This window comes from Apiospora marii, assembly GCF_038362585.1.
Source record: "Apiospora marii strain CBS 49790 chromosome Unknown utg000005l_segment0_segment0, whole genome shotgun sequence".
In the NCBI taxonomy this organism is placed as follows: domain Eukaryota; kingdom Fungi; phylum Ascomycota; class Sordariomycetes; order Amphisphaeriales; family Apiosporaceae; genus Apiospora; species Apiospora marii.
The window spans coordinates 3,798,885-3,826,178 of NW_027117377.1; the positions used below are offsets into that span (position 1 = coordinate 3,798,885).

At 53.3% G+C, this 27,294-nt stretch overlaps 6 protein-coding genes across 6 annotated transcripts; 3 read left to right on the plus strand and 3 right to left on the minus strand.

The window, feature by feature from the left end:
- Positions 1 to 2,432: 2,432 nt before the first annotated feature.
- PG985_009081 (uncharacterized protein) lies at positions 2,433 to 3,422 on the plus strand (the record flags this gene model as incomplete). Its single annotated transcript, XM_066828849.1, has 1 exon — positions 2,433 to 3,422. The coding sequence occupies one exon, from the start codon at positions 2,433 to 2,435 to the stop codon at positions 3,420 to 3,422; it is 990 nt and encodes a 329-aa protein (XP_066683761.1).
- A 286-nt stretch (positions 3,423 to 3,708) lies between these two features.
- PG985_009082 (fungal-specific transcription factor domain-containing protein) lies at positions 3,709 to 6,133 on the minus strand (the record flags this gene model as incomplete). The annotated part of the gene is made up of 3 exons (XM_066828850.1): positions 3,709 to 4,817; positions 4,998 to 5,770; positions 6,075 to 6,133. The coding sequence occupies 3 exons, from the start codon at positions 6,131 to 6,133 to the stop codon at positions 3,709 to 3,711; spliced, it is 1,941 nt and encodes a 646-aa protein (XP_066683762.1).
- Positions 6,134 to 7,661: 1,528 nt separating this feature from the next.
- PG985_009083 (cation/H+ exchanger) lies at positions 7,662 to 9,688 on the plus strand (the record flags this gene model as incomplete). Its single annotated transcript, XM_066828851.1, has 6 exons — positions 7,662 to 7,697; positions 7,754 to 7,835; positions 7,893 to 8,687; positions 8,737 to 8,752; positions 8,795 to 9,173; positions 9,227 to 9,688. The coding sequence occupies 6 exons, from the start codon at positions 7,662 to 7,664 to the stop codon at positions 9,686 to 9,688; spliced, it is 1,770 nt and encodes a 589-aa protein (XP_066683763.1).
- Positions 9,689 to 13,901: 4,213 nt separating this feature from the next.
- PG985_009084 (uncharacterized protein) lies at positions 13,902 to 18,198 on the plus strand (the record flags this gene model as incomplete). The annotated part of the gene is made up of 2 exons (XM_066828852.1): positions 13,902 to 17,972; positions 18,037 to 18,198. 2 exons carry the CDS (start codon positions 13,902 to 13,904, stop codon positions 18,196 to 18,198), a joined length of 4,233 nt encoding a protein of 1,410 aa, XP_066683764.1.
- Positions 18,199 to 19,962: 1,764 nt separating this feature from the next.
- PG985_009085 (uncharacterized protein) lies at positions 19,963 to 21,765 on the minus strand (the record flags this gene model as incomplete). The annotated part of the gene is made up of 1 exon (XM_066828853.1): positions 19,963 to 21,765. The coding sequence occupies one exon, from the start codon at positions 21,763 to 21,765 to the stop codon at positions 19,963 to 19,965; it is 1,803 nt and encodes a 600-aa protein (XP_066683765.1).
- Positions 21,766 to 23,204: 1,439 nt separating this feature from the next.
- PG985_009086 (uncharacterized protein) lies at positions 23,205 to 24,909 on the minus strand (the record flags this gene model as incomplete). Its single annotated transcript, XM_066828854.1, has 2 exons — positions 23,205 to 24,715; positions 24,777 to 24,909. 2 exons carry the CDS (start codon positions 24,907 to 24,909, stop codon positions 23,205 to 23,207), a joined length of 1,644 nt encoding a protein of 547 aa, XP_066683766.1.
- Between the last annotated feature and the right edge of the window lie 2,385 nt (positions 24,910 to 27,294).

Genomic DNA, 27,294 nt, shown 5'->3' on the forward strand with positions numbered 1-27,294 from the left:
CATCTAACGGTGTACCGGGATGGACCCAACCGACATTGACCCCGAACAAACTTTCTGGCAGTTCGTCCTTTTTCTCAGTCGACACATCTCGTGTTTTCCCTCCCCCATAATCCAAGTTTTCTTTTTCAGGCATGAACCAGTGACCAAGGCCCGTAAAGAAAGCATGACCTCGCCCTCTCTTAGGCAGCCGGGACGACATGGCACTGGTGGTCAATTTGGTTCTTCTCATGCGGATACTACGGCAACGCTGCCATAGCCCGCAGACTGAAGCTGGGGGTCCTCATCCCGACTGGTCTTCTAGAAGGACAAGACCGCTCGAGTAAGGTGCCCTAAATGCTCATTCCTTGGCCGCCGGGCTTCACTTTCCTGCGGCGTGACTCGTCAGCGTATCCACCCGGAGCGGCCTGACTAGAATGTCCACGAGACTTCGAGAATTTAGCCCTCTCGAGTAGCGTCGCCCAATCCGTCGATAGCCACGATCCCAAAAGGGGGCCCGGCGCGTTCCCGAGGAAAAGAATCGCCAAACCCAGCAGTGGAATGCCAATAAGAGCTCGTCGCTTAGGATGACGATTAGCTGGCAATTGCTGCTACCAGATCGTTGGCCCTTTGGGCGCGGCTCGGCCGTATGGTTCCGCTCATGATGGCACGGCAAAGAATTTTGTTTTTCCTCTGTAGCATAGGTAGTCATGCTGCCGGCACAAATCCCGCGTCATCGCTGAGATGGCATCATGACGTGCATGTCATCTATATTCCCCTCTGTTTGGTGGGATGAATAGTCTTGGCGCCGGCCTGAGCCACGACTCTGAGTATGCTATCTGACATCAACGATAGATATAATGGACGGTATGCAATACAGTATTTGTCCCAAGATCTAGAGTGCAGACCACATCGCGCGCAAGTACCGATTGGTCCCGGCTGTCTGGGCTTGTAACACCATGATTTCAAAAGCCGTGCCTACTTCACAGCTCATGATTCCGACGGATGTGTCACGTCGTGGCTTTGTAAAGTTATGAAATGCAACTACTCCCCACTCCCTATAGAGCACCGAATCTGTTTCGCGGCTGGATTTCAGGACCTACAGTCTTACCCCTGTTTGTTTGTTAATTCATCAGATGTTTGCGCAGACCCTGTGAGTATAATTTATGCGGCCGAAGTACTTCTGAACTCTTCCGTATACCCTCGATTTATCGATGTATCGTCTATATTCGTAAAGCCTGTCGAAAATCGTCCAAAGTCCGAAACGGTGCCCGTGAATTAACAAACTTACAGGGGTAAAACTGTATACCTGACCGCACCAATAAGGCGCCCAGTCGGACATAAAGTGCTGGATGCTACTTGAAGCGAGTGTGTGTGTTTCATTTTCAGCTCCGTCTGTACCGAAGCGAGGATATGTTGACTCGCTCGGCCGGGTGGTTCAACCCCATTTTATCAAACACGTTACCTAACTTGCTTGGAAAAAGCACTGTCCATAAATCCGGTATTATGATATCGTACCATTTTGTCCTGCTGTGTGTGATTTCCCGATAGCGCTACTATTTTCCAAACGCCGAAGAGCTTCAAGACCGAGCTCGATACTTATTAGATAGAGGCAGAGACAAAGAAGTTGGCACCGCTGCTTTCTTGCGCCAACGACACCCAACTAGTAGGTGCGCTAATCGGGGGCTTGCTTGCCCCCCATTCTCGCGTAAGGGATCCAGTTTCTACCAGTTTGCACCAGCCGCTCCAGAACAGGCTGTTGGTAAGCATTGGGCATTATTAGGTGAGTAAGTGCAATACGCAATGGATAGCCTCCGGGTCTAGGCCTCTTTTCTCTCTCCCTCTCTCCCTCTCCCCCCCCTTTTTTTTTTCTTTTTTTCCTTTTTCTAATCATTGGAGGTTGCTCGGGTTCATGTTAAGTCTGATCGCCGACGCCCCTTCGACAGGAAATTCGAAACAGCAGTAAGATCTCGAGTATTTGTATGTATGCATTGCCAACCCAGTTCGTGGCTTGTATACCAAGTAACTAAACCCCCATTCTCATCCACAAAAACGGAGACCAACGGAACTGAATTCCGCAATCTTGGTACGGTTAGTAAACGTACAGAGCGCCATCGTTTACGTAAGCAGCGATATTCAAATCCGATAGATAGGCTTCATCATTGGCATTGTCAATGGCTGTTCATGAATAGGAGGGATCGGCTCGAGGATGTGCGCTGGATAAGTGTTTATCTGAAGGAGTTGGGGTCTTGCGGAGATGGAAGTCCGTCTGCGGCCCAGCCCCTTATCAGCACCCGCTACTATCGAAGCCGCCTTTCTCTGAAGCTCCTTGAATAACGAACAGAGGTGTCGGTCATAACTCTGGAAGAGACTCGCATTATGAGATATCCTGCTTCACCAGACCCTCGTTTCTCAGTCAGGACGTAGTCTTGCCATTTTAGCTAGCACCCGCAGCAATGGTTACAGAACCGGCACTGAGAGACCCATCGTTGTACAATGTGCTGCCCAAGGAGGAAGAGGAGCCCGGCTTACCCATAGCCCCGGTCCTCTCTTCCGGCCTGCAAGTCCGCAAAGCCGCCAGGGCCAAGACCTTGACCGCGCCAACATCGGGCCTCGCCCCCAGCTACCTGCAAGCAAACCTCATCGTGCTACCATCGCGCTACGCGGCCGACTTCCGTCTCCTTTGTGCCCGGAACCCGGTGCCGTGCCCCTTGATCGCCGAGTCCACCGCCCCGGGGCGATACGATTCCGTCAAGTCGTGCCTGGCTGGTGCGCGGGATGTGTTGTGCGACAAAGACGAAGACGGCGGCGGCGACTGCGTCGACCTCCGCCACGACATACCACGTTACATGGTGTACCGCGACTCGGAGCTCGTCCGGGCCGGGGCCCTGGATATCGAGGACGAGTGGGACGACGATGACCACGTGGCCTTCCTGATCGGGTGCTCGTACAGCTTTGAAAGCGCGCTCGGCCTCGCGGGCCTGGCCCCGCGGCACACGGTCCTGGGCCGAAACGTCCCCATGTACCGGACGCGGCTGCCGCTGTGTCCCGCGGGCGTGTTCACGGGCAGCACCTATGTCGTGTCGATGCGGCCGTACAAACTGCGCGACGTCCAGCGCGTCCGGGACATCACGCGGGGTTACAGTGTGACCCACGGCGAGCCCGTCGCATGGGGCTGGGAGGCGGCACACAGTCTGGGGATATTGGACATTGACGCCCCTGAGTGGGGCGAGGCGCCCGTCACCGCCGACGGGAGACCCCTGGGTGAACTGCAGGGCTCGGGCGACCTCGACGAAGTTCCCGTCTTCTGGGCTTGCGGGGTGACGCCTCAGGAGGCCGTGATGAGGGCGAACATAAAGGGGACGGTAATGGCACATGCCCCTGGGCACATGCTACTATTGGACTGCAAGGACCACGACATAGTTGATACGTCATTTATCTATTAAAATCATGCGCTATCAAATTCCCACACATTTGTCGGGGCTGAGGAGAGGCCATCGTACGTCTTTGCGCGGTTCAATCCTACATCATACCTCTCAAATAAAAATCCGCGCTCAACCAAATAGTCCAAGGGAGTGGAGTGAACCACTCATATTTCTTCGTTCATTGATGCCTGAGCTTTAGTATTACACCGAAAGAGTACGTAGGTTAGCAGTTGTAACGGCACTGAGGCTACATACAGAGGTAGAGTTCAGGGATTGCGATCGACATACAGAAACGATATCCGAAGCATCATTCATGCAGTGCCTCCGTTTCCAACGTTGGCCCAAAGACAGGATCCATCAGGAAGTCGTCAGTTAGAAGAATCCCCAACTCGGCATCAGAAATATTCATGTTGATGTCGTCCAGGCCTGTCGCATTTGCAGATCCGAAGTCCGTAAGGAAACCAAAGTCCAGAAGAGGATCTTGCGTTGACCTGTGTTCTTCTGCCCCTGAAATACTCATGGCCTGAACAACGCTCGTTTTCACTTCAACTATGCAGGGCCAAGTATGCTTGATCTTGTCCATCGCATCCAGTATGGTCTCCATGGATTTCACGACGCTGGAGTCATCTGGAGGCAAGTCTTCCAACGATATCCGCATTAGGACCGTGCCGGCGGCAACCGAAAGAGTGTGGACGAAATCTAGAGGCAAGGCCGAGTACTTGTAATAGCGCGAATAACTGCGAAGCAGTCGGATGATGGCATGCAACGACTCGTAGCATATGTCTACGTCATCGCTTTTACTGATGCCTGGTCTGTTATAAAGATGCCGGGGCGGTCGGTGGAGAATGATCATGGCCGTATGGAAAACCATGCTGATATTGAGAATGTCAGTCTTCCATGAATAATTACGAATGGGTGTTTCTACGTACTGTAGATGAAGCACGAACGGCTGGACCTGTCCGTTGCTCCATTGATTCCAATATAGCTTGCTTGGAAGGGTGGCAAGCCACTTATTGAGTTGCACGTGAATTCGCTGGGCCGTTGCAGCGAGCACAGCACTGTCGGCATTGTGCCTCCTGTTCTCGAACAGATCCGTAATCATCGTATGGATAATCTTGTAGAGCTCTACTCGATAGATAAAGCTCCCAGAGAGTGCAATCCCATCCTCGTAGGCCGTGACCGCAACATCCTTGGCGATATAGATATCCAAAAGCCCCTGCCAATCCTCCGGGTAGGGTATTCGTATGGTATTGCGCACGTCAGATTCATGTGGGTACAGGGCAGGAGGCCGACCGAAGTACATGCTGATCTGTTTATCCGAGTTGAAAGCTGCCCAGTATACACGCCGGAGGATCTCTCGGTCGATCTGCGATTCAGATGGCTCCTCAGACGACCAATTATTTGGGTCGAGGTGCACTTCGAAATTACATGTTAGCAGATTCTACTTGGTGACGACATAGGGGTATTGCAGAGCTTGTAATGCGCCCTAGAAGCCTACACTCGCCGGATGCCTTGAGCAAACGATAACGGCCCAAGAACTTCTCCATCATGCCGAGAGAGCTCAAGCAGGCCACAGATGATTTGAAACCCACCTACAGCCCATTTCGTGAGTGATTCTGAGTGCAATCCCCAAGAATAACCAGCCCTTAGAGGCTTTACCATGACCGATTGCATGATAACTCAGCAATATCAGCGCTTGAAGCAGTGTCAAGTCTGGCTTATCAAGAGATGCATAGACCATACTCTCCGCCTGGCTAGAGAAAGCTTCCGACATGCGCGACATTGACGCATCGCCTGTTGCCAGTGCGCCTATGGCGCAAATCGCGAAGAGTAGCACATCGGAGTAATAACGGCCTGCTCCTGTGTCATAATCGCGCAGGAAGAACTCCCGGTAGACACACATGTGGTAAGGATACTGTTCCTTGAAGAAAGTAGACATCAAGCTCTGGCATGTCTCATCATGTGGAGAGAAGTGAAAATCGATTGTGGACACTGGTATGCCCGTTGACTCACTGGACGAGGAAGTAGCTAACACTTCGTCGAGGTTCAGATGCTGAGCATGTGGGAGGAGCTCGCTGGTCCCTGGATATGCGTGGAATAATCCAGTCGAGCCAAAGTATTGTAGAGAAGCACTTCCGGTGCGAGTCTTTTTCAACTGGCCAGCTCGTGCCTTTGCTAAGACGACATCGGTATCGTCCGGGGACGGCGAGGCAGGCGAACTCACGTCCACCTGATTTTCTTGCTTTTTCGTATATCCCGACAGCATCTGCTCCCTCCTTTCTCCATCCGCTTTAGCCAGTTGTTGGATGAAGAGCTCGAGAGAGGCAACATGTCGTTCTAGCGCTTGAACGTAGCTCTTGGGAACCGGTCTGCACGCCGTGTAAGCACCACATGCCAGGACTGGTCCGGGACCTAACACACCTCTGTTTCTCTCCAGAGCCCGAGATGACACATTGCGTGCCGGCCTTTGTACAGCCCGAGCAAGGATGCTGGCGGTCGCATTTGATCTACGGGGACTTGCGTTAGCGTTTTGCTGGATACATGCAAAGGTTCACAATTGGAAAGAAGCTGTGGTGTGGTTTACTTTTCTTCTTCGGCATCTCTCACAGCTTTTATGCGAGTCAGCTAGCACGAACTGGATCATGGAATTAGAGGCATGTCGCTGGAACGTACGAAACATGGGCGATATCTCCTCTTGCCGTTATCGGACCAGACGACCTATTCGTGTCCATGGTTTCCTATGCTTGGGGTACTTCCTAGATGAGGAGCAGTTGGTCTGAAAGAAGACAAAAATGAGAACCTTCTTTCTCGCCAAGAGTAAAGCTGGAAATGCCAGATAAGACGCGGTTCAGCCGCATGCTGTGATGTGTTTATGTAGTGCTGATAAATACGTCGGGTTACACATGGTTATTGGAAATACTACGGAGTATGTAGCTTACATGTAGAGCATCTTAGTCCCTTGCGACAATGCGGGGTATGACTTATACCAACAAGTATAATTTATATATAACCTGTCAACTGGCTACATCATCAAGCACCTATAGAAGTAACGCCGGATGCGTGAGTTCACCTCGGGGAGACATAAGCTGACTCGGGGACTGACCCCAGTTGAATCATCGATAAGAGAGCAAGTCCATACTATGGCCGTTCCGCGTCATTCTATACCTCTCTTCACTTGAGCAGAACGGTGGGCATCCTACCGCCCGCACTTCCAGGTTCTGGACCTTTCAGGCATGCAATGCCACGCCTAGGAGCAGCGAAAGACAGCAAATGGGCTTGAAATCAGTCGCATGACGATGGTTTCCGTGTTGTATCTGTATTGGTTGTATTGGTCCCATTCTTACAGGACTGAGAACCAATGCTCTTTGACTTGCATTACGCTCACTAAAGCATATCGGCCCAGAGATGCAATCGGCCCCTGCCCCGTACCCATTTGACCGCTAAAGATCGAAAAATCGGGGGAATGCATGTGCGCCATGAGGAAGTAAGTTTGATCGCACTTACCTGGAGGAAATTGAAGGTGCACATATATAAAGTACATCAATGATAGGTAGCGGTGTCCAATCACTCTGGCACACGATAAGTGGCTACATAGCATTGGTGGAAGTCTACCTCCCTCACCATACCTATTGATTTCCATGTGCCTGCGATAAGCAGAGAGCTCGTGCAACACCACCGTCTGATCAGCCGTTGAGATGAATGATTCGTCGTACATGCTTCGGAACGGGATCCGCCAGGTGGACGCTAACTAAAAGTCACAACGCCGCCCGTCTGCCCCGACAGTACCTACTTTAGACATAAATTTCCTCCCCTGCGACAAACTTCAAATCATTGAAACCCGTTGCTTTTCACGTCACACGAAAGTAGCGATCGTCTCGTTTCTGACTGCCGCCTTTCCAGCCGAACTATCCTGCCCAACCAAGTCCTTTTCACGCTGCGACCAAGACGCAGCAGTAGGTCGTCATCGTTATACAACAGGACACCGGCAATTGTGTTGGACACCATCTGAGGCACATCATCACAGTTACAGCAAAGGGCACACAGCAAAGGGACGTCGCTTCTCTACAGGTTAAAAAAAGACATCAAGGTGGCTCTTCAAGGAGCTCGTGTTATTCCCGTTCGAGCCAGCCCAAATGATTCAATAACAGTTGCTAAAAGTCCCACGGCCTACCATTGCCTACTTGCCTTACGAACCAGTAAGGACGACTCCGGAGTGACGTGACAGTACCACCACCATTAGAGGCCTCATTCCTCGACACAATGCCTAGCCTGGACCTCACGGATTTCAATATTCTGGTATGCCATATACTCTAAGCATGCTGTTTCTCGGCTTCTGACCTGATATCAAATAGACCGCTTTGCTCGGTGGGTTTATCAGCGTGTTCGGCCTGGTCTCGTACCTTGTGAAGGAGAACTTTTATCTATCCGAAGCACGTAAGCATTTGGACCAATCGAGATCCGTCTTGTTACTAGACTGATCATATGTTTTAGTGATATCGCTGCTGGTAGGTGTTGCCTTTTCGCCGGCAGCAGCCAACCTCATCCGGCCTCTGGACTACGCACGTGGCAATCAAGATAACCTCAATGACATCACCCTCTACTTCTCACGGCTGGTGCTTGGGGTACAGCTTGTACTGGCTGGCATTCAGCTCCCAAGCCGTTACCTCAGGAAGGAATGGAAGCCTCTCAGCCTTTTGCTTGGCCCTGTCATGACCCTAATGTGGCTCGTCACCAGCCTTCTGATTTGGGGGCTGGTTCCTCGCTTGCCCTATCTCCATGCCCTCGCTATAGCCGCATGTGTTACGCCGACAGATCCTGTTCTTTCCAACGTGATTGTCAAGGGTAGATTCGCCGATAACAACGTACCGAAAGAGCTCCAGAAGATCATCATTGCAGAGTCAGGTGCCAACGACGGGCTTGGTTACCCGTTCCTGTTCTTCGCTCTTTACTTAATCCAGTATGTGGGCGATGGCAGCAGCCATGCCGCTGGTGGAGGAGCCAGGGAAGCTATGGGTCTGTGGTTCGGGGAGACCTGGGGCTATACGATTCTGCTGAGTGTCGTTTACGGCGCCGTAGTTGGCAAGATCTTTCTGCACCTGCTGCACTTTGCCGAAGAGAAGAAATGGGTGGATCGCGAGAGCTTTATAGTATTCGCTCTTTCACTGGCCCTGTTCATCACCGGTACGTGTGGCATGATCGGCAGCGACGATGTCCTTGCCTGCTTCATAGCTGGGAACACGTTCACGTGGGACGACTGGTTTCGACTCGAAACCCTTGATGAGGTAAGTTGCATTCTGTACACATTGGGCTGTATAGATGTGCTGACAAGTTGCAGTATGCCATTTCCCTTTGTGCGGAGCGTGACATTTCGTTCTCTGACTAATGATCAACAGTACGCTTCAACCAACGATTGATATGCTCCTGAATGTCGCCATCTTCATGTGGTACGGTGCTGTCTGCCCCTGGTCCAAGTTCCTCCACAATGATGTTATCCCGATTTATCGACTCATCCCTCTTGGTATCTTAATATTATTGTTCAGACGCCCGCCGGTCATTATGGCTGTGCACAGATATATTCCCCAGATTGAAGACATCCGCCAGGCTATTTTCATGGGCTTCTTTGGTCCTGTGGGGGTTTCGGGAATCTTCTATTTGTATATCACACTTCAGTTTCTCGACGGCCTCAAGGTTAATGGGCAACCGAGAGAAGATGTGGCTACTTTGGGAGAGACGGTGGAGGTCGTTGTATGGTTCGTTACGATATGCAGTGTTGTAAGTTTCCATCCCTGCCAGAAATGCCCTTTATGCTGACTTGCCTTCCACAGGTTATCCATGGACTGACTATTCCCCTTGGAAAGTTTGGGGTGCAACTTCCCCGGACTATCTCTCGGAGCCTGAAGTCGCCCAGCGACGACGGAGGAGGTGAGACTCCTTTCCGTATCCGAGGGAGAGTCAGTCACTTGTTGCCCCCCTTCCGCGCCGCGAAAGACACACAGAGAAGTCCCCGTGAATTGACCTCGCCTGCCATTTCAAGGTCGACAACATCTGCACGACCTCTTTTCTCAATCGGTGGTAGCATTATTCCCGAGGATGCCGATAGGCAGGCAGCCACGTCGGGTTTGCCGAATCGTACCATTCGCTTCCCCGACGAATACTTATCGAAACCAGGTCATGACCAAGCCCGACCGGCGGAGCGGACTCAGCCGGTTACAAACCATGAGCAAAACCCGAGTACGACCACAACCCATGCTCAGGATCACGAGCACTCACGGCTAGGCTCAAGCTAAGCCTGGTCGTAGATCCATCCAAGGTTTCCTCGCAAAGGCCCGGCCATAGGGACCTGATGATCATGGAGCCTGTCCCTCGACGTTTCACAATGGCACCTGACAAGCAGTATATGATGGGCTGGTGTACGGCCCAATCCACCCTATCACGATCTTTGCTGTATTTAAGGTCGACATTATCTCCGTTTCGGGTTACCTGACATCCCCAATTACGTTCGCTTGACATTCTGACGTGTTTGAGCCCCAATGTTTGTCAGCAATAACAAGATACGCCTGTCGAGCGAACAATCATCCTACCTTTCTTTTCTTATCACACTCGCTACAAAGTCTGCACCTCTCATCCCTTACTTTGCTAATGGCGAGTAAATGGAGTTAGATGGCGCAAGACAGCTCCTTATCACATTGTTTTTACCTTTAGTGCTAAAAGTAACCTCGCGAACCAAGTTGCACCATCTCACAGTTAGCGAATTTCGGCTCCTGTCTGTTTATACGTATGTAGTATTATAGCTTTCTATATGTATCCTATGCAGGCAAATAAGTCAATCCAGCACGGATGCAACACGCTTCGGCCAATATAATTGCGTGATACGGGCAGTTCAGGTTTATTGTCTTACTTAGGCCCGTGTAACGGCTCTCGACCCCGACTGGCGCAATGTTTTAGCCGGCGGTTCAGAGGCCTGGGCGATACAGGTTTTTGGAGGTCTACCGAATCGGGTGACACAGCCTTCCGTACCTGGATCACATCATAGCGATTGGCGGGAGCGATCCCAACTCTGTGCCTGGTAACTCAGCAGGCAAGCTTTTGGGGCAAAGTATGATTAGAGGCGCCAGTGCATCTAGCCGATAATTTCGGCGAACAATGACAGCCCCTGACAATGGTCTAGATGCTGCTAGCTGGATATGCAGCCAGGGCCCTACGAGCGGAGAGGGTGCGTTATGAATATGCAAGAGCCTCCGATTCGCCATGCAGCTGCGTGTATTCCATGTTGCTCGACTGGGATGCGCCTGGTGACGAAAGACGAGAGAGAGAGATATAGAAAGAGCGAGAGCGAACTGGAGAGAGAAAGAGCGAGAGAGGCAAGAATTGGCGTCATTAACCCACCATGAGAATATCGACACGGCCAGGATTCTTGGCTTCGGATTCCTCTGCATAATAATGCTTCTCATATCGCACTCTAGGTGGCAGTGAGCAACCATCCATGAAGCTGCTCTGTAACCCAGTCCTGCAGGCTATTGCCTAGATAGTATATTTAGGGATGCGGAACCGGAATGTCGAGTCTAGCGCCACGTAGCTGTATGGATTTCAGTTTGAGGAGGCGGCTGTAAAGATAATGCTGCTGCTGCTGCTGCTGCTGCTGCTGTGCTCTATGCAAGCCATGCAGAGTTTCGCCGCAATGGTTTCTCGACGACAGGTCTTATGTGCTCCACCTCTTATGTAGGAGGGACAGCCAATGGAACCCTATCTGACTTCTCCTCATCCTCAGATCCCAGATAATTTCGTATATGTGTGCTTGTGTATGCATGCTGCAGTTGGGCTCTTGAGTGATATAATACGCAACCAACTAAACCGCTCACAATCACTGGCCTGCCACATACAGCTACATGATAGGACGAATGCCACCTCCCTCCCCGGGGCCAGGATTCGAAGCTGCATTACACACAGTGTTGTAATATATACTTGCTCTAAATTGACATGCGTTTTGAGTTCCAATTCCCAAGCCAGAGCGCAGGAGGCGGCGGCTAGATCGAGGGGGGAAACATAGCTTCCAATGGCATTGGCTGGGAAAAGAGACGACAGAAGATCACCAACCACACTCGCAGCTGGCCTCTACTGCTGCAGAGGTACATAGTTGTTACCCCTCGACTTACACCACCGCAGTGGACTATGGCGTAACCTCTCCCTGTTTGATCTCCGTTCATGTGAGAATGCCATAAGCTGGATGTTTCGACAACCCGCGCATTGTACGCATATGATATTGTTTCACCGTAACAGGAAGTGCCTGCTTCTAATCAAGCTTCGACGCGGCTGCGAGAGTTCGGTGTAATAGATGCATTTGCTCCATCGCCAATCTGCCGTGCAAGGCAACGGTTGCGGTTGCGTGGGGGGCTTTCCCTCGATCATGATGGATTAATGTTGTATGTACAAGGGACAGAGTGGCCGAGACCGCCCTGAGAGCAAGGCGCTGCTGCATCATACACGCAGAACGATCCGAATTGAGTTCAATCTTCCACAAGGCCCTCCCCGTGGCAACCTAATAAGTGTCTTCAAGTGTCTCTAATCTCGGTGTGCGTGCGTGTGTGCGTGTGCGTTCCAGCTCCATGAGGAAAGATTGGCCTTCCGAGAGCCGGGTGGATTTTATCATTTGGCTCCCGCTGCTGGAGGAGGGCGGGAGTTACGCCACTGGACTGACTTTTCGTCGGACAGGAAGAGCGGAGCGCCAGCAGCAACTAAGTAGCGACACAATGGCAAGTAAGCATACATGGACTGAAGCAGCAGCAGCAGCAGCGGCGGCGACAATAGTAGCGACAGCAACATGGTGGCCGGTCACAATCTTGTAGTTTGAGACAGTCGACACCTTATTATAGCTTCATAGCTGTGCAAACCAGTTCGTTCTTTCAGGTCCCGATAGATGGGGCACCGACGCCCAAACAGGGTTTCGCAAGCCATAGCTTAGCCAGAATACACCGCTCGCCTGCTTTCTTCCTCGACTCTCTCTAGTTCGCCATCGTGTAGGTAGTATTATGTAAGTAGGTAACTATTTTAGCAACGAACTATTGTCGACACGCACTGTGAGCGTATGAGAGAGATGATATCGAGTGCGCCTGGTGGGTATTCTGTAGATATGGACACTCTAGGCACTTCTGCGTGCATTTGTTCGCTACTAGTCGCAGTGATTCGCTCTTGATTGCAAATCAAAGTTGCAGAGACCGTGTTCGTGGAAGATGACGGTATACTGTACTGGACGCAGCAAGGGCTACTGATAAGGCACACCCGACACTGGGAACTGGGATTGGAACCGAGCTGGGGGATGCCACTTCTGCGCTTCTTGGATGCAGCTCTGGATGCATTACGACTTGGTCCCCGACGAGCTCCATCCTAGTCTTTCTCTCTTCCACTCTCCCTCTGTCCCTCTCTGTCTCTGGATAGTTTTTGCCGTGGTGTTGCACCCGCTAGCCCGCATCCCATCCCATCGCGTCCAATCCGATCCATTCTTCCCTGTAAGTATTCCATCAAAGTGCGCCAGTGAATCCAATGGCCAATCCCTAGAAATTCAAACGTCCCACCTCTGCCTCCACTTTTCGGCCCTGGATAACGGGTGGAGCTTCTTCCTCCTCCCCCTTCAAGGCCCTTTCGTTCGCAGAGAACAGCTGCACTAGCCTACGCATCCTCCTTACGACTCTATCCTAATCCACCCACCCCAGCCGCGTTGTTGTATGTGTGTGTGTGTGTGTTTTGTGTGTGCGTGCGAGTAAAGAGAAGTGTGCTTGCTTGTTGCTCTACTTACCTACCTACCCTTCAGGCGCTTTTTGGAGGAGAACCCCCCAGTCCGACAATATACAGACAGTTGGCTGTGATTGAAGAAGTCATCTCCTACCACACCCTACTACATACACTACTACCACCCGGAACTGTGTGAACCAATCACCCGATAACGGAACGACGATAATCGGCATAGCGCATTTTTCAACCCTTTCAATTTCCACGAGGCCCTGAAAGGCTGCCTGCCTGTCCATATACGCGTCCCCCTGCTTGGCCACATCCAGTCATCATTGCGTCCCAACAATTCGACCTCGATTCGAACCACCGAATCACGCTTACGCCAGATTGCTCAGCTTTTATCACCAAACGTCAACCGCAGTGGCTCCAACCGTGTCCGTCGCAGTCCGAACAATTTTGTTTGGGAGATATACTTGATTCGGTTTCCCGCATTTCCATCTGGGCGCGATGCTGCCGCAAGACTAAGATCATCGCCGAGCTATATTGCAACGACCGGTTAGCGACAAGAAGTAGTGGGTGCGATACAGAACGACACTGTTGGATCCGGCGCTCTACGTTCATCGACGACAAGCCACCCGCTTCTGCGCCGAGACTCGAACGCCAGCAGACAGATAATCACTTTGGCGACGTTGGGCGTGTTCCGCAATCTCGCCTGGGAAAAAGCACGGCTGCACAATTCAAAAGCCAACAAATATCAGAGGTGGCATTTAACAGGCCATGCCAGCCGATGGACATACCGTCTTCGGTGGCGCCTTTGACCCCGATCTAGGAATGCCTTCTACGGCGTACACCGGCGAGTTCATGTTCGATACGGATGACTTAAACGCCGACAACGCTGGGCTATTCGGTCTAGATGCTGGCGACTCCGCCGCTCTGCAGACTTTCGACCCGGCCGCTCTTGGTGAACCCAAGAACCTCTTCGCCACCCCTGGCCGCCCGGAACAAGACCTCGATTTCTCACCGCCGTCTCACCGCGACTCTTCGTCTTCGGGATCGTCGAGGCGGAGTGCCGACTCAAATTCTCCCAAGACTAGCCATACCTCGGGAGACGTCATGATGACTGAGGATGCGTCGTTTGCCGAGTGGAAACCATTCGATGCGCTCGCAAATGGCCATGACACCAATATCGACCTGCTCTCGGGGCACTCGTTAGACCAGTCTGTCGATCCCTCCACTCATTTTGATGACAGCAACTTCTTTGACTTTGCCAGTGCGTCAAGCAGTCCGAGCGCACCGCCGACAAATGGCAATATTTCCCTGTCTCCAGAAGACCACTCAGTCGTCTCAGCTAAGAGCCCGAGCCTTCACAGAAAAGGCCATGGCAAGGCTCCGTCGGTCAGTTTTCTTGACCTTACTAGCCCCGCTACGCTAACATATACTCAACAGTATGCATTCACCAATGGCAAAGCAGTAGGCTCTAGGGAGGCCTCGCCCATGTTCTCGAGCCATGAATCATCACCAGCTGGCATGTTCAAGGACTCACCTTCTTCTGATATCAATATGAATGTTGCAGCCGATGGGTTTCACTTCAGGGTACCGCCGCAGGCGCAGAATCCTGGCTGGCCGGCTCAGGCTCCCTTTGCCGCGCGCCATGGCGCGGGAATGCAGCAGAATGTCCATACGGGCGTCCTAGCAGCATCTGCTCCGGGTGTGGCGTACAATGGTTTGGCGTTCGAAGGGAAAGCAACGCTCAGGATTCAGCCAACTCCCCTCAAGTCGCGGGTAGAGACACAGATTCCTATCAAGCTAACTTTCCACAACCTCCCATCGACCATCAAGCGCCTGCATTTGCCGCGGCACAGTATCTCGAAAGCAAAACTACTGCACAAGGGGCCCGTTGAATCTGCGCCAGACATGCTCGAACTCTACACTATGCTTGTATGCACAAGTGCTATGCAGGATGAAAAGAAGCGATCTAAGGCCTTTGAGCAGGCTGCAAAAGCTTCTCGTCCCACCTCACCGAATCCTGGTCCGGAGGCCGATGAAGTCAAGCCGCAGAATGGTGGTGAAGTCCGGATCTGCCATGGATGCATCACTCGAGAACGCAAAAGGGCGGGGCGCAAGAAGAACAAGAAGCCGGAAGAGGATGAACTTTGGGACAAGTACCAAAATTACAGGGCTATCGTCTTCAACACACAGGAGGTCAAGGAATGGCAAGTAGCCACTGATACTGGCATTGGTATGACACCACCTCCGGGGACTATGCAGGTAGATGCACCTATGCGCATCGCTTGTTATTGCCGACATCACCAGGAGAAGATGGGCTTCCAGGTTATTTTTACCCTCAAGGACTTCCAGAACAACGTCATCGTACAGGAGATGTCCAATGCTATTATGATCACAGACGACCACAAAACACACCTGCCCCCCACCGTCGGCACGACGACCTCCAGCACTGCAGAAACACAAGCAGACTCTACGCCCCACGAGGCACCTTTACCCTTCCGCCAAACACAATCATCGTCCGATCTCCAGGGCCTCCAGCGCGGAACTCCTTTGCAGGCCGCGGGCCCCAAGCAGCACAACTCTCAGACTACATCGACCACTACGACACCTCGCAATCTATCGCGTCAAGCTTCGCCAACTTCTCCAGCAGGGCCCGCCGCTAAAAGGAGGAAGCCGAGCTCGACTAACAAGCTACCACAAGGGTTGGCCATGACCCGCTTGGAGACCGTCCAGCCGCCAGGTGCGCCCCTAAACAACGCACAAAACGACGGATCGATAGTGTCTTCTGCCACGTCGCCGTTCTCTCCGCCTGTCAACAACTTCCCGATGACGACCGGCACCATGTTCCAGCAACCGCCTCCTATAAACGGCATGCAGCAACCGTTTGCTCCTGGTCCTCTTACTCCCAATAGTAACAACAACGAACTTTACCAAGGAAACGGCAGGAACATGAGCATAGACAACATGCCCTTGACACAGCCAATGTACTCGGCCCCGGCCTCGGCTCACCCAAGTCGGGCCCCGAGCCCCAATCATCTCCGTAATGAGATGAATGTGCTTCAGCAGCAAACCCCACTTTCTCAAGCCATCTTCAATAGCACGCCCGTTGGCATAAACTCAATTAGAAGCCCAAGCCCTACTATCCACAAGATTATTCCTGGCGAGGGCCCCAAGGATGGAGGCATAGAGGTGACAGTCCTCGGAAGTGGCTTCACCAACGGCGGCCTGGAGGTGATGTTTGGCGACAAGAGAGCACTTACCACTACTTTCTGGGGCGAAAGCTCTTTGGTCTGTCTGCTACCCCCGTCACACGTCGCAGGGAATGTCTTGGTCCGCATCAGGCACCCGCAATTACCCGATCAGCAACATGCTTACGGTGGCAAGCAAGCCATCTTCCGCTACATTGACGATAGCGAAGAGCAGCTGATGCGAACCGCTCTTGTCTGCCTCGGGAACAAACTCGGTGGCACAATTCAAGACGCCACCGATATTGCGAAGAGCATCATCAACTCAAGGACAAATCCCGGCGGCTGGGGCCTTTCCCCGGGCGGCGGCAACCCAGTTTCGGGCGGATACAATTTCCGAGAGGCGCAACGAGAATGCATTGAATCTGGTCTCATGAAGATCCTTGACCTCATCGACTTGGACGACAGTGTCAACAAGGCCAGGATCAACATCAGAAAGTCGACCACAGGGCAGACGATGCTGCATCTTGGCTGCTCCCTGGGCATGTCTCGATTTGTCGCCGGCTTGTTGTCGCGCGGGGCCAACATTCACTCTCGCGACAAGGGAGGCTTCACACCTTTGCACTTCGCGGCCATGAACAACCATGCAACAATCGTCCGCCGGCTGATGATCTTCGGCGCCGATCCAACCATGAGGAGCTTGTCTGGTCTCACGGCCGCGGATCTTTGCCAGAGGGCGGAGGGGTCTAGAGAGGTGCTAAGAGCCCTGAGGAGCGTCGAGCGCAACGCTCGTTCTCGTAGTCGCGGCTCTCTCCATAGCCGTGTCAACAGCGCTACCTCTCTTAGCTCTTTGTGGGGATCTCGGGAGCCGCTTGAAATGTCGGCTTATCACGACGAGCCGCTGATGGATGGCTCGGGCTCCGGCGAGTCCAGTGATGACGACTACGAAGACTCGTCTGAAGAGTTCGACTCGCAGTCGGGTGAGCCAAAGGAGTACCTGCAGATGAGAAGACGCAGTATGCCTCACAACCATCGCCTTCCGGAAATTGTTTCCCCGCCCCCTGCTGGAGTCCCAGCAGGTATGGCATCACCGGGCGCTGCGATGACAGCTTTGCAAGGGCGTGTCTTGCAACAGTGGCAAGCCGTATTACACAACTGGCAGCAGTTCCAGATGCCGCAAATGCCGCAGCTTCCAGGGCGCAATGACTATCACAACATACTCAATAACGCACATCTCATGCAGCGATTCGCGTCCTTGGTCCCCAATATCGGAGGCTCTCGCCCGGGATCCGCAGATGACCACGGGCCCCGTGACGGCGACAAGCAATGGTGGGAGATCACATCGCTCTTTGGAGCCAAGGACTCGCCACCGCCGGCATACGAGGAGCTGTTCCCTGAGAATCAGCAGAGCGTCGACACCAAGCAAGCATCGGCGGCTGCGGCCGCAGCAGAGTACGAGGCGGATGCCAAATGCGCCGCCCTTTACGACCAGGCCGAAGAATCGACAGCCGAGTCTTCCAAGACACGACAAGTTCCACATCTTTTACAGATTGGACGCAAAAATGCCATCACCAAGGAGCAGCAAGAGGACCTCCAGCGCGCGCATGCTGAGCGACTAAAGACTGGCAGCAGCGACAAGATGCTGTGGTTCGTTTGGGTAAGTGTTCCCCTAGCCACAACATGCATATCACGAAATTTCCGTAACTAACATTCCGTCACAGCTTCCTCTTCTCATTTTCATTGTGGGGATGATGGTCTTCAACGGCGCACCCGCTGTTATTCAGGGGGTGACTAAATTCGGCCAGCTGGTTGTGGACATGACGGCTACACCGCAACAGACATTGGAACAGCTGGGCAACCGAGCAGTTGTTGAAGCAGTCTAAGGTCGTGCTTCATCTCCCTCTGCCGACCTTTCGTTAAAATCAAAAAGACATACATTTCGATTCATACTTACTGCGTACACCTATTAATTTTTCTTCTTCATGGTCTTTCGTTGTATAGTATACATTTCACCATTTGGGGCATGGGGAGTGAGGATCCTCCTACTTACCACATCGGCCTACTACATTTCTAGGCTCAGACATAAATCAGGCGGGCTCTTCACTATCGCTTACGGACATATGGCGCGGACAGGTGGTTTCCTTTCTCTTTGATATTCCTCCTTTTCCCATCATCCGGCGTACTAAGCCGCCAGGGGTGGTGCGGAACCGGTATTGGAGAAAGCGGTTGGATCATGGCGGGGTGGGAGGGATACTAGAGATGGGAACAGACGGCTACTGGGTGTTATCGAAGTACGGACGACATCGGGTTGTTTTCTTTTGGTATGGCCAGCGGGTTCATTTTATCTACGTTAGAAGCGTGTATGTGTGCGCGTGCCCCTACAACAAATTTCCGCTGCTCCTATTGGCGTATAAAGCTGGGAGAGGCGAAGAAGAGGGTCAGGAAGAAGAAAGCATATGAAGGAGAGGGAAGAAATCAGGTGTTTCTCTCCCCCTCTGTTGAGCGAGATGGGCTCGTTGAGTTTGTTACTTACTCCCTTTCGATTATGTATCTAGATGCTTGAGGAGAAAAAGTTCAGACAGAACGCACATCGACACAGTGGTTGGGGGTTGTACGGTCGATATATATAGCCAACGCTTCAGATATAAATTGACTGTACATGAACGACTATTCTTCGTGACTTTATCCCTATGCCGCGTGCCGCAGACGTCTTTGGTCAGGGTTGCTGGACTTACAAGCCTTTGTCAGTTCTGATCAAGAACGGAGTATATATATGTATAATATACAACTTAAGTACCCTATCATATATGTCAGATTGGCTCTGGTTCAAATGTAATCTTTCCAGGGCCGTCTCCTACCCTCATCTACGATTCAACTCCTAAACTTCTTTCACAGGAAAAATGGTATGTACGTCTAGACACTCGAGGCATCAGTGGGGAACACAGGCACCCCAATCTCTACTTAGTTCAAACAAGCAAGCTCTAAGGATTTTGCACAGCTAATCTCCATTCGACGAGTAGTACATATCTATATACAAAAATCTGGCCATGAAAGCGAATTTGGAAAGAACCATCCCCTAGAAGGAGAAGAAAGACAGTAGAGCTGACGGCCGAATCAAAGTAGCCATCAGCACAGAAAGCAGCAACCCTTACCCCTGGAGGCAAGACGGACAAGTCCAAATGGAGGAAACATAACGCCTATAACACCTTTTCGTAACCCGGGTATCCGTCCGTTAAAAAATTCCAACGGGGTTGAGAATCATCGATCGTACAAGGTATACCAGCGGGTTTATTTTTCGTTGTTGCTTGCGATAACATCGTGGACTCATGAATTCGTAGCGTGAGAAGTCGAAATAGGGGGGGTGAACAGAGAGAGGGCGGGCGCGGAAAACAGAAATCCTCCAAAAGACCACAATGCCACAGCAATGATTTACACGCGCGCAGGATGCGCACCCCACAAGGTCGACGGTCCAAGCCATCAAATCCATGAACACCAGTGAGCCACCACCGGACGTGTCGGGCCGGAGGGTCTCACGGCGATCAACTGTGGTGCCATATCTGGCTCTTCAACTCCCAGAATCCACAAGTGATCCTGATCTCTGGGGAAGACGCGATGTCCGCGTCTAAGCAAAATAGACGGGCAAAAGGTCATAGGGCCTGTCCAAACTGCCAGTCAACGTCCATACGATGGTTTTCATTCCTCGCCGCCACTGCTGCTGCCACTCCCTTGGCCGCAAAGTACCCGTTCTTGAACGTGTCTGGGATTTGAGGGACCATTGGAATGCCGCGGTTTGCATCGGGCACAACACACAAGGGTTCTGCCACGCCTACTGCATCTCGGAGGGTGGTGCCGCGGCCCTTGCTGCCATCAAGAGAGTTACGGCCACTGCTGCTCTCGCTCTCTGGCGTCATATCAGCATCTACCTCCAAAGACCAATTAGGGGAAGGACCGGAAGAGCGATTGGACGACGGCATCTGCGCCGGCAAGCCCCTGTACTTGTCCAATGTGATGGGCGGATAGCTCATGTTGTTGACATGAGGCTGGCGTCTGGCCTGAGGGCTGTACTGATGGGCCTTCTTGCGAAGTCGGTTTGCACCACCAGCCCCCGCAACAGAACCCGACCGCGGAGGTATAGTAGGCATCAGTTCGTTTTTCGTGCCATGCGGCGACTTGCTCGTTCGCACGGCAGGAGGGTCGGGGCTGGGAGTGCGCATGCGAATCGACATGGTTGCGCTAGACGCCTTTCTTTCGACGCCGTCGCCTTTGGAGGGCGAGATGGCCTTGGGCACCCCTTCGCTCTTGTTAATGTCGCCGCTAGCAGCGCCACTAGGCATTTTGCGCAGTTTTTTGGAAACTCTTCTAATGATTCCTTGTCCACTGTTGCTACTGCCGTTGGCGCCGGGCCAAATGCTCCCAAAGCTGGCACCGGTGGCGCTAAGCGGAATGCCACCGGCACTGTTCTGCTGCGTTTGAGGGGGCGCAGGTATATCCGTGGCCAGCACATTGATGTCGGCCTCAGCACGGGACCGCTTGCGACCCCTAAGGTTATAGCGAAGGGACTCGCGAGAGGCCTTGGCCTTGGCCTCGAGCTTCTGGTGAGACAGCGGAGGCGGAGCCAGGCGCTGCATATGGAAGGATTGTCTTGGGGGACTGCCCGGTGAGTCCGGCACGGCAGGGTACTTGGGCCGGTCGGGGCTGGTTGACTGTAGTCCGTCGCCGGGCGAGGGAATACGAGGCAGAGGCTGCGACTGCATCGAATGGCCAGCCATTTCTCTCTGTAGTCGACTCCCTGGTGGCGGCTGCCTTGTGGATTGGATGGCATGGGATTGAAAGAAGCCGTTGGCCATCAATTCATTGTAGGACGCCATGATCTCCTCTCGACTCGGGCGGTCGGTGCCAGCACCACCGGGCACGGGGGTCGTAAGGGCCGTGAAGGCCGGAGGGAACTGAGGAATGTGCGAGTGCGAGTGCGCCTTGGTCATGTGGTGGGTAGGCCTCTGGTGGGTCGGTACGTGCTGCAGGCTGATGCGCTTCTCCGTCTCCTGCTGGACCTTGCTGACGGGCTCCTTGCGTCCCAGGCCGATAGCATCTCGAACGCGGTTCAGGAAGCCCATAGACTTCTTATGCCTGAGCTGCCGGTGCGGCACGTCGGGGTCGTCCTGCAGCAGCTTCTGCGTGTGCTCCTGCGGCTGTGTGCGCAGCCGTTGCAATGCCTGCGAAGGGAGCTGGGCCTGGGCCGACAAGGGGCGGTCGCGGCGTTGGGAGCCGTTGCTGGGGGAGGGGGCGGGGGCGGCGTAAAACTGCTTCTCGAACCTGGCCAGCTGGTCTTCACCGAGGAACTGGACCGGGGGCGCGGCGCTGACTCTGTCGTTCATGGAGCCCTCGTGAAAGCGCGAGACGGGGCGCGAGGGGCCATCTTGAGACGGTCGCGGAGTTGGTTCGAGGACCATTCTGGGCGACCGCCAGTCAAAGGGTGACTGACGCTCTAGATGGAACTAAGCTGGAAGATGAGGTAAATCGTGCGAAGCCCATGGGTGTGGTGAGGTTTTGAGCAGGTTGTGGTGGCGAGCAAACGGTCGGCTGGTGCGGTATTGGTTGTGTGAGTTGGTTGGTTGGTTGGTTGGTTGGAATGGGCCGGGCAACTTTTGTTTACTTTCTGCAGCGACAGCTCATTGTTGACATGGGTAGTCGCACCTCTTCTGGAGCCCGGGGCGTGCAGGAGGCAGGAGGAGCACCTGCCTAAAGCGGGGGACCCGTCCGTGTACAGTAGCTAAGAGGCCTAAAGTAGGTAGTCGGTAGGTACTTAAGTAGGTAGGTACGTATAGTGCAGGCTGTAGTGCAGGCTGTAGTCCAGTCACCAGTCTGCAGTACCTCAGGTAGATAGATTGCCGATAACGATTGATACGTGCCACCCAATTCGCCGACGACAACTACGATGCTGTCGTAGGTATCATATATAGTGTGTATGTTTACAGTTCTATCAGAAAGAAGCTCTATCAGCCAATACTCCTGTCTCCCTCAATCAATTGACAGACGCCAAACCCATGGAACCCATGCGAGCGCTATGGACGCACGCACTCACGCACTCGCCCTCACGCACGCACACGCGCACCACCAAGCTCCACGTGCCCTGGAAAAGCGGGTGAAGCTTGGGCGCCGGACGGGGCTCTGCTTTTAATGAGCTGTCTCTTCCCACTTGCTGGTATCACAGAGCAACCGGGCTAAAATCGCGATTCGCCTGAGCTCGGAGCTCCAACTGAGCCAACTGAGATGAGCAGAGAGCTTCGGCATTGTTCATAGCGCACCCGAGTCAGTCATGCATCGCATGCCAATATTGATCGAATCTGCTTTGCAACTTGGGCTTTTCATTCCCTACGTAGGCAAAGTCCTATCGGGTGGCTATCTACAATCCGTTCCAACTACTGTTCCAACGCCATCGAATCCCATACTAAGTTAAGTGTAATTGAATATACCAGTGAACAGAGCAGCCAACCAGCACCGCACTCAACCAACTCTTGGGCGTGTGCTGGCTCGTATTTGCTTCGATTTGTGCTGCCGTTCGTAGTTGAGAATAAGTAACATCTCGGGTCCCCGAGGCCGGTCACGTAGACCGGCTCGCCCGCGTGCTGGTGTCACGAGCGGGTCCCGCCATCCCCCCAACTCCGTAGCTGGGCGCGGTTGACGCCGACGCCCCTTTGCCATAGGCGTGTAATGTGCCAGGCCAGATGTTTCCATCCCTATTCTCCATATTTGACAAAAGAAATCCCGAAATGTCGCTACGTACTGCGTATATACAGCAAAAAGACTGCTGGAACCCAAACCCGTGGTATCAAACAAGAACCCAAAAAAATACATCACGTGTCGTTGACTACCCGCGCCCCGAGCCCTCTCAGACTCGCTGCTCTATAATGTGCCCATAGCCGACGCTGTGGTTGCGTCCAAGGTGTAGTCGCTTCCTAGAATAGGCCTCTTGGTCTCGGATCTCGGCGTACTTGATTTCCTCTGGTGCAGGGGGCACACTGGCTTTCAATAGCGACGGGTCTATAGGCAGCTCGTGGTCGGGATGATACTGCTTCTCTCCGGTCCCGGCAGCATCGCCTAGCGAGAACTTTTCAACAACGTCGCCCGATGATCTCTTATACCGCAGCTGTGTCGATGAGTACCCTGTCAAGAGGTGGTGGTCGCCATCGAAAGACACGTCCTCCTCCGACAAGCCCCGCTTCGTGGACAGACTACTCTGTGTGGGGTATAAGGGCTTGCCTCCTGACGAGGGGGACATGGAGCTGTTTGGGCTCCATACAGGTGACGATTCCGTCTTCGTCGAGGACGTGTTACCGTCAGTGGTAGAAGCGATACTGTGGCGCGCTTGCAGATGCGGTTGGATAGGTGGCAACGACATGCCCATGGCGCCCACAGGGCCCATAGCTGGTCGTCCGCTATTAATGATATGCGGTAAAGACGGCCGGCGATGGTCGTCGAAAGAGGCATATGGGCCTGGCCCGCTCGGCGGCGGTGGGTAAGGCGAGGCACGAGGACCAGTTACGGCTGGTGGAGGAGGCGGTGGGGGGTATGAGCTCAATGAGCCGTGACGGGGATAGGCTCGGATTGGCGTGTTGGGTTCAGATGTTGGCGCCGGTGCCGGGAACGAGCTACTGGGAGGACCAAAGTCGAGTACTCTCTGCTGCGCCGGGCGGGCAGCAGCAAGCGGCGGTGGCGGCGGCGGATGTTCATATGCAGATGTCCTACGAGAGAAGACCCCCCGGTCGGCACTAGAATGGCTGCCGGACCGGTCTCTGAAGGCGTTGGGTGACTGTGACCGGCGATCTGCCTTCTCACCACCCTTCTCCGGACGTCGACGCATCCGTACATCACGTCGTATGCGAACGCGGCAGCCTTGCTCAGCCACCGTTCGGCTCAGAGATGTGCTCTCGCCGAGACCAGGAAACTTCTTGGCGCTGTAAACCTGGAAGGTTACCGACTTGACCTCCATCATGTGAGTGACAAAACCATCCGCGGCCTCTTCCGACACGGGCTCCTGCTTCTCCGATCCAAGCGTCAGGTCCTGGGGATCCTTGTTCTTTTCGTACAGGCGGAAAATGAGCTTGTAGAAACCCTCGTGCCGGACAGAAAGATCCGGGAAGAGGAAGTAACCAGCCGGCTCCGGTCTATCCAAGTAGCAGCAGGCCGATACAGGTAACCCTGTCAAGACCGGCGGTGTCGAGGTTGCCTGAGTTTGCACTCGTCCATGGGCCATTGGCCGGGCATTCTCCAGCGAGACGAAGACGAAGAACTCGGCGGCATAATCAAAAGTAATATCCTTGGACTGCTCATAAGTGTCGCCTTCGTAGACGTTCAGCTTCACAATCGGGGGCGGATCCACGGGTCGGCGGTCAGCGGATGCTACTAGCAGTCAGTCTCAACTTTCTTGGAGAACAGAGAATCATGGCGTGACGGTGATTACATTTTGGGCCGGAACCGCAGGCTCTGGCGCGATCGGGCTGTTGTATTACATTAAGGGCATAATGCAAGGTCCTGCCACCAACCGTCTTCCGGGTGTGCGTCAGAAGCGGCCCTTCACGAATGGGGCCGTTCATGATGGGAGGGCCGGTCATTATCTACATCGCTATCAGTATTCGAGTATGGACAGGTTGTGATTGTTGGAGTGCATGAAATGCCAAGTAAGCAACACACAATGCAATGCTTACACGGGTCAAGACCCCGCGCGCTCAAAAGGTGGGCAGCGAAATATGGCTGATGGATGTTCTCACCAAGATGTGGCGAAGTTGACTTACAGCAGCTAATATTGTGAGAGAGAAAGGTCCAAGCTAAGCAGCCAACATCAACCAAGTTGGCAGCTGGGCCTTCGTGTCCTTGCTGCAGTGGCTTCGAGGCCGTCACCAGATGCGGGTTCGTCCAATGGGGTGCAATCAGATCATTAATCGAGTCGGGGTGCGGTTTGTTGTCGAGTTGAGGGCTCCTTTCCTTTGTGACAAAGTGCGGATTGAAGGTGCGTCGCGACAACCAAGTCAGGGACCCAAGGCTCTGGGACAGACAAAGTATGTATTGATGGAGAAGTAAGGAGTGAAGGGAAGAAGAAAGTGATCCGTAGGTTTGGGCCGAAGGCTATCGGTCGGAAGGTAGGTAAGGTATGAGAACGAACGAATGAACAAATGACGGGTCGGGGGGTGTGGGTGGGTTATGCTTATGGGGACTGCCTGTATGGGTAACCTAAGGTATTATCCAGTCCTTGGGGGGGGGGGGTACTGTCTGGGGGGGCCGGGCTGCTGGGTTCAAATGTTCGCAGGAGAAAAGAGGCGAATGGGCCAAAAGCCAAGAGCAGCGAGACAAATCAGATCAGAGGTCAGAAGTGTGCTGGAGTCCCAGTCCCGGAGTGCTGGTGCCGCAAACTGACTCGAGCGACTTGCTTGATTGGACCCGGCTGTCCGGACTTGCGCGGTTATGGTACCTGCGACCCAAAGGCCAACAGCAACCGATTGCTCAATCTCACTCTTTTTTTTTTTCCTTTGTGCACTTTCCTGCTCACGCTGACGTCTTATTTCTTCCGCCCAGAAGTCGGTCCCACCAGGCTGTGCTTATTTTATGATCACTATCCTCGGGCTCTCTTCCTGGGTTTCGTCAACTCTCGAAAATGACAGTTTTCAGCCGCGAGGGCAGACCAAACATCTGAGAAACCAAGTAAATTACTAAGGGTGCGGATTAGAGCAAAGAGGAAAAGAGCGAAACGATCCAGAAGAGAGGAGGGGAGGCGTGCTAGACTGGATGCTACCTCCCAGTACCCAGAACCAGAACCAGAACCTATTGACTGAGAGGTACAGTGTGTGCAGGCCGTACCTCCAGCACACACGCATGTACATCCAGCTCCATTAATAAAGTAAGGAGTTGGGAGTTGGGACGATTGACGGTGCTGGCTGACCCTACACATCGTGCCGTACTGTACAGAGCGGTACTCGTACTGGGGGGGGGTGGAGGGTCGACCATTTGGGGATAACCGCCCCCGCTCTTCTGTCTAATTCCCGTCAAATGAGAACAGCCCGGCCCCGTCCTCGACGGCCTAACCAATCACAGCGCCCGAAAACCCCCGGTCTCCAGACCCAGACCCAAGACGACTGCAGGGTGTGTCCCACCCAATCTTACAAGGATCGCAGGCAAGGGGGGAGGGGGGCATGGGCTGGCAAGGAGCAGCGTCCAGTCGCGAGTGGGCATCTGGCCCTGATGTCTGGTTCGGGTTTCTGCAACTGACTCCTTGTCTTTCATCTGCTCGTCCGTCCTGCCGGCCCAGATTACCCAAAGCTGCAAACGAGTCGCTCAATACCACAAGGACTTTGTCGCATAGTCAAGGCATCCTTACGCACATTGGTATAGCGCTAGTCCATCGTGAAGGACCAACAACTCGGTCCGAAACCCTGGGTCCCCTGATGAATAGCACGTACTGTAGTAGTAGTGCCTGCACATCACTGGCGAACATGCTATGTGCACTTTTGACTATGCCTAGATAGACTTTAGGTAATGTGAGGATCCGGCACGTCATCCCGCCCATGGTCCAGTTGTGCGACTTGTCCCTGGTCCTGTGTATTGAAGGTCAGAGGTCAGGTGCCCCAGGACCATGGGAGCATGGTCGCGCTCTGTTTATGTTACCATCCATCTCTATTTGGGCCTTAGCATTCATTGGCATTGGTATTAGCCGATTGCTGCAACGGGCTATGGCTATGACATCCAGGTATGATGTATCTCTGCACGGACTTGGGCTGACAAAGAACAAGACCCGCGCAAGATCTGTGGGAGACTGGCAACTGGGACTGATTGAGTGCCTCCCGTTCTATTCCTTCTGCCTATTTCGCACGGGACTACATTATGTAGCACAATTCGCACAAACTGACATGTCCCAACAACACGCAACACTGCAACAGGGACGTTTTCCTTCAGTATCCCGGCATCCAGCTTGTTGGTCGGGTGGGTAA